Here is a 6,654-nt window from a genome sequence, read left to right as displayed (position 1 = left end):
CGCTTTTAATCGTTATTATTATATAAGACTGTTTGCCTGAAGCTCAGATTTGTCGTGGATTGTCGATGGTGAATGTGCATGGTTGGTATGTAAGGTTTCTTTCTATATCTATCTCCGGTGGTGTTACGAAGGAACTTGTGCGCAGAGTCAAGGTAGGGATGGTGGGAGGTTTTAAGTAGAGTTGCTGAATAAATGCTCTTCAGTTGCATGGCAAACATTGGTCCAGTGAACACGTTGTTGCGACGCGTAACAGCGTGTACACAGATTGGAATTAACCGGCTCGGTGGCATTAGAAATATGGTAAGGAAATCGCAATTTTTAACAAAACGGTTTTTTCCAGCGCATTTGCTTCTGACTGTGAATAACATTACATAACCTACGGAGGCATTCTCTCCCTAAGATTTTAGAGGGTGTCGTATTTCAAACGAGTTACGAGTCACGTTGCAATTGGACACTTTTATTTTTGTTATAAACATATACTGAGCAAATATCTTTGGGGCAATGATAGTACACATGACAGATTAACTGTGCCCATTATCAGTACTTTTCTATCGCGATATTTAACATCAGATTGTAGTACTACTGTCAAATTTCAGGTAAAATGCAAATCATTTATATTTATATTTTAAGTTTGAAAAACGAGTCAATCGTTGAGTCGTTGATTCGAGTGACTGATGTTTTATCATAACTGAGTCCTTTGCGAGAATCGTTGTTTGCTAAGGAATCGAAGAAATTGTCGGATCTTTCGGACCTGGCAAAAATCGAGGAGGTGGTCGATCACCCGGTTGAGTTGTTCAGGATTTGGCGCGATGAGGCACACAGATACAATGCAACGCTGGTGGACATTTGCTGTTTGTCTACTGTTTCGAAGTTAGTATTAACTATTTCGATCATTCCTTTTTGCAAATTGTATCGGTATAGTCTTGATAGCTATATCTTGACATAGTGCTACCGAAATTTTAAAATATTTTTGTCAAACACGTCGCACAAAATCTTCAATGAAACGTCTTTATTTTAGAGACTGTAAGGTGTCTGCGAGGAATGTCGTTCTGCGAGAATTCGATAACGATGGTTTCGTAATCGTAACGGACAGTCGCAGCAAGAAAATCGACAATATAGTGAGCCTGCACGAAAATTTTACAGTTTTGCATCGATCATATCGCATCAAAGGTGTAGCGATTTTGATTGAATTTTATCGTTTCAGGACAATGTTCCATACGCTGCCATGTGTTTCCTTTGGTATCATGTAAACGAACAGCAGCAAAAAATCACGAAACAAGTGAGCAAAAATCGACTGTTGCCGTCTTCCCTTCGTCATATTTTTCATTTTAATTAAAGCATTATGATCGTCGTTCCTTTTTGCTATCGTATGATTATATTTTCATGCCACGACGGGAAGAACGATATACGCCTTGTGAAAGTAGATGATTAAAAAGCCACGTGGGACTATTCCATAGCATGTACTAGCTTATCGTTTACTGGAGAAGATTATCTTTGCATGTTCGGTATTAGTTCTGGAAGAATACGGAAAATATGTTTGCGTGTAGAATACAAAGATAACGTTGTTTATATTTACTGCGGTGTTTATATTAGTATGCATCGATCGTGCGTTTTGTAATTAGGTCGCGGATTTTTATGCGTTTATGGGAAAATGCAACCTTTTAGAATATTTAACTTAAATTTGGAACACTTTTCCAAAATATACTTAACATTGAAAGAAATCTTTGCGCAGATTCCAGTTTTTTAATTACCTTCGTAAAACTGAGAATTTGCATAAATATTTGTAGATTATTTATAATGAGTGATACGATTGCGTTTATAGGTGAGAGTGGAAGGTACCATGAAGAGATTAGAGAAAGAAAGTTTCAAGCATCTATACGACAGAGAGCCCTTGTTTTGCAAGATACGATCCCATATATGCAATCAAGGACGCGATGTCAATTGGGAAGAACTGAAGCAACGACACGATGAAATATTAGACTCGGTTCGTAGAGGGGAGAATGATTTACCGATGCCGGATCATTTGTAAGTTTATCTAAACTGTACAAATAATCAAGTTGATAAGGAATATTCAATATTTAAATATTCTTCCAGCGTTGGATATAAACTCTTTCCGACGATGATGGAATTTTATTTCGGGGGGGATTGTCTTATAGCCGATCGTATTTTATATCAGAAAGGTGCATCGAACGATTCTTGGGAGAATCATCATATAGCTGCATAATACATTAAATCGACGACAGCCACGATCTTTTTCTATTTGTTTTGTAATAAGATTTTAAAACAATTATTTCGAACATTATGAAGTATTACTTCTAAAACCCAATCGCCATATATCCGATCCTTCTTCGACCAATTTTCACCGATTATCGAGCGATCGTAGCCGAGAAATGAACGAGGAATGAATTGCCCGTAGTCTACAAGGAATTGGTATAAAATACATAAGAGTACGTAAGCGCAATAAAGAACAAAAGTAGAAGGAAGAATCAATAAGATAAGTATATCTCTGTTAATTTTCTATATAACCACAATGAAACCGTAAAATCAAAAATCAACAAAACGAATGTAGGTACTTGTCGCGTTTTTCTCCTGTGATTTTCATATATGTACCATTAACCGAGACCGAGGCGGATAATTCTGCATGAGACTGATGCATTTAGGCGCGCGTTTCAAATTCAAATCCGTTGAGGAGATACAACATGGCGCTTGCTCTGATTGTAATATTCCTGAAATCAAAACCAATGTATCGGACTGATACAGATCACGTGACATGCGCATAGAATCGTACGCGCAACAAGCGGGTGAACAGTTAGACACCTATCCGCTGGAAGCAGATTTCGTGGCGCTGCGTGCAGGCCTTAACCAGACTAAACGATCTTATACTCATGAGGCATGACACTCCAATACCTGATACTCAACGTATAAAGCGTATCTACGATCCATAGCATGAGCAGTGTTCAGCGGGTCGAGAACACGCTCGGTACTCCGTGAAGAGTTTGAAAAATGCCTGAGCGTGCGACCGTTTCTAATCCTATATCTAAAACAGTTTATCTTTTACTCGAAGATGGTTCTGTCTTCGCGGGAAGACATTTCGGCGCGGAAAAACCGGTTGATGGTGAAATAGGTGAGTGTCGGAACACGTGCTCGTCCATTGGGTTGAATATGTAGCACGTGCACGATTCTTGTAACGATCGCTTCGACTGTCGTCGTCTCCCTTTCGTCGTACTTTTCATTTTAATTAAAGCATTATGATCGTCGTTCCTTTTGATTACCATATGATTATGTTTTCACGCTTCGACGAGAAGAACGATATGCGCCTTGTGAAAATGGATGATTAAAGAGCCACGTGGGACTATTCCATAGCATGTACTAGCTTATCGTTTACTGGAGAAGATTATCTTTGCATGTTCGGTATTAGTTCTGGAAGAATTCATACGGAAAATATGTTTGCGTATAGAATACAAAGATAACGTTGTTTACATTCACTGCGATGTTTATATTCGTACACATTATAAAAATTCAAGTTTCATCCTATTAGAATTTTGTGTGAATTCATTTCGTACAATGTATACTCGGTTCCTTTTCTAAATATATTCGACGATTTAAAATCATAGTCGTGTATGTTTAGATCGGATTTTCGTATTTCAGTGGATCAAATCGAAGATAAAAGCGTTGTCTCTAATTACAAGAGAGTTGGTGTTTGGTGTCTGTATAGTTGGGAAGTTACGGCTAGAGTTTTTGTATGGAACATTGTATACAAACATATACTATCCGCACTGATACATTTTTTACAGTGTTTCAGACTGGTATGGTGGGTTACCCAGAATCACTCACAGATCCTTCTTACCACGCTCAAATTTTAGTGCTGACATATCCGATAATTGGAAATTATGGAGTATTTGACGACGAGGTGGACAACCATAAAATACCATAGTAAGAGGTTTAAAAGTAATAACAGCTACTTAGTAGCTAGAGCAAGAAATTTCGTTGGGAAATCCATTCTTAAAAAATCTTACCTTTCGCGACTACCTTGATTTTTTTTCGATACTCAGTTTGTTGTTGTTACGAATATCTAAAAATAGATAAGTTTCTTAGCATCGATGATCGTAACAAACATGTTTGCCATTACAGTTGGTTCGAATCTCATCGAATTTGGGCGGCTGCTCTGGTGGTCGGTGAGATATGCGAAACACCGAGCCATTGGCGGCAAACCAGGACGCTGTCCAAATGGATGAAGGAACAAAATATACCAGGCATATACGAAATCGATACCAGAGCTCTGACAAAGATTATTCGAGAGAAAGGCACTATATTAGGTAGAATCGTGTTCGATCCACCAGTTTCTAATCCCGTTGCTTCCTTGATTCCTCCGATAGCGGACCCGAACAGCAGACATCTCGTCGCGGAAGTGGTCCAGGTACGCAACAACAGGATTTGTCCCCTCGAATTCGACGCTTTATTTCACTTCGCCGTTTTTTATTTTAACGTACAAACCTTTTTCCTATTTTTAATTTAAACTTAAATTATTTAAATTTAATTTAAATTTAAATTTAATTTAATTTTTAAATTTTAAATTTAAATTAAATTCAAATTTAAATTAAATTTAAGTTAAATTTAAATTTGAATTTAATTTAAATTTAAATTTAATTTAATTTAAATTTGAATTTAATTTAATTTAAATTTAAAATTTAAAATATAAAATAATTTAAATTATTCTAGTTTAGAACTTTTTAAAAATTGAAAATCGATATTACGTCAGTTATATGACACTCGATACTCGATCTCGGTCATTTTTCATGCGTGTGATTTTCAATGTACTTTAAAAAAAATTATGATATCTAATACGAACCATTTGAGATAAGGTATCGAATGCTGTTTAGACAGCAAAGGGGTTGAACTTCAAAGCTACTCCGAGCCTTTGGTCTTCCGTTCAAATTGATTATCGATCATTGAATTTCAGCCTGTACAAAGGACATACAATTCCGCTGGTTATCCTCGCATATGCGTAATAGACTGCGGTCTAAAGTACAATCAATTGAGATGCTTGATTAGTCGAGGTGCTCGCGTAGACGTTGTGCCTTGGAATTACGATTTGAACAATGCCACTTACGACGGCTTGTTCCTTAGCAATGGACCAGGCGATCCGAGCAAGTGCGAAACAACGGTGGAAAGTATTCGATCCATCCTGAAATCCGACATACAAAAACCGATTTTTGGTATTTGCTTGGGTCATCAGTTGCTCTGCATCGCCGCTGGTTGTGTCACATATAAGATGAAGTATGTATTCTTCTGCTTGCCCCTAATTGCATGAGTGTGCGATTAGTATACCGTTTCAATTCTCGTCTGGGTGATCCTATTATTTTCTCAAAAGTAGCTAGCACACGCTAATAGGAAAACGATGTTACGCTGACTTACGAGAGTATTTGAACACTTAGCATGCAAAACTTTTTTACGTATATACATTCATAATACATCCGTACAAGTGTCCGAATACTTTCATGTATTATACTTTCATATAAAATGAATTATTCTCCTATTTTTATTTACTCGGAGTACTATTCGATTCAATAATTAATTTGTTTACAGGTTTAGACATGTTATTTCTTCATTGTATAAATAGCTCTTTTAACAAAACGCAAGCGAATTATATCTACTTAATAGTTCCGTTTTGTGGAAAAATTCTTGTGTTACATACATTTGTTACGTATAGCTACGGCAACCGTGGTCACAATCAACCAGTCACGCATCACGGAACCGGTCGCTGTTACATGACCTCACAGAATCATGGATTTGCTGTCGATGCAAAACAATTACCAGATAATTGGGAACCACTCTTCACCAATACCAACGACAATAGCAACGAAGGTGTCGTACATTCGACGCTTCCTTACTTTTCGGTTCAGTTTCATCCGGAACACACTGCCGGTCCTCAAGATCTGGAATGCCTGTTCGATGTATTTTTGGAAGCCGTGATCGACAATGCGAGCAAAAAACAATCAATTTCTATGAAGGAAAGACTTATTAAAAAATTGAGCTACAGTAGCGACAACATGATAGGTTTACCTATACGACCGAAGAAAGTGTTGATCTTGGGATCGGGTGGTCTCAGTATCGGTCAAGCGGGTGAATTCGATTATTCCGGATCGCAAGCGATCAAGGCGTTACGCGAAGAATGCGTGCAGACGTTACTGATCAATCCAAATATAGCGACCGTGCAAACGTCAAAAGGCATGGCGGATAAGGTTTACTTTCTGCCGATTATACCGGAATACGTGGAACAGGTATATTGGTATATTGATTCTACAAAGTAGTCGCTTTTCTTTTCTGGCAAATTTTGATGTACTCCGAGTGGACGTAGGATTTTATATCTTTGAATATTTCAGGTAATACAATCGGAGCGGCCCGATGGTGTCCTCTTGACATTTGGCGGACAGACTGCTCTCAATTGTGGCGTTGAACTCGAGAAGAATGGAGTATTTCAGAAATATAATATCAGAATTTTAGGAACGCCTATACAGTCGATCATAGAGACGGAAGATAGAAAGATCTTCGCAGAACGTATCGCGCAGATCAATGAAAACGTGGCGCCAAGTGCGGCGGTCTATTCTATCGAAGAGGTAAGAGGTAATCGCAAGTCTCGCGATTAATTCGGAT

At 37.9% G+C, this 6,654-nt stretch overlaps 2 protein-coding genes across 2 annotated transcripts in view; both read left to right on the top strand.

Moving 5' to 3' along the window:
* Positions 1–60: 60 nt before the first annotated feature.
* LOC117154756 (pyridoxine/pyridoxamine 5'-phosphate oxidase) lies at positions 61–2,299 on the top strand. Its single transcript, XM_033330011.2, has 6 exons — positions 61–300; positions 722–870; positions 1,019–1,118; positions 1,205–1,279; positions 1,823–2,025; positions 2,095–2,299. The coding sequence occupies exons 1-6, from the start codon at positions 193–195 to the stop codon at positions 2,222–2,224; spliced, it is 765 nt and encodes a 254-aa protein (XP_033185902.1). The 5' UTR covers positions 61–192; the 3' UTR covers positions 2,225–2,299.
* Positions 2,300–2,933: 634 nt separating this feature from the next.
* rudimentary (carbamoyl-phosphate synthetase 2, aspartate transcarbamylase, and dihydroorotase rudimentary) overlaps positions 2,934–6,654 on the top strand; it is a 23,016-nt gene continuing 19,295 nt past the window's right edge. The window contains exons 1-6 of the mRNA XM_033329999.2: positions 2,934–3,124; positions 3,795–3,933; positions 4,132–4,417; positions 4,961–5,277; positions 5,711–6,281; positions 6,384–6,617. Coding sequence (XP_033185890.1) covers positions 3,004–3,124; positions 3,795–3,933; positions 4,132–4,417; positions 4,961–5,277; positions 5,711–6,281; positions 6,384–6,617 — 1,668 coding nt within the window. The 5' untranslated portion in view covers positions 2,934–3,003. The remainder of the gene's footprint in view (positions 3,125–3,794; positions 3,934–4,131; positions 4,418–4,960; positions 5,278–5,710; positions 6,282–6,383; positions 6,618–6,654) is intronic.

The sequence above is a fragment of the Bombus vancouverensis genome, chromosome 11 (genome assembly GCF_051014615.1).
Source record: "Bombus vancouverensis nearcticus chromosome 11, iyBomVanc1_principal, whole genome shotgun sequence".
Classification (NCBI taxonomy): Eukaryota; Metazoa; Arthropoda; class Insecta; order Hymenoptera; family Apidae; genus Bombus; species Bombus vancouverensis.
This window is presented reverse-complemented; position numbering and strand designations above follow the sequence as displayed.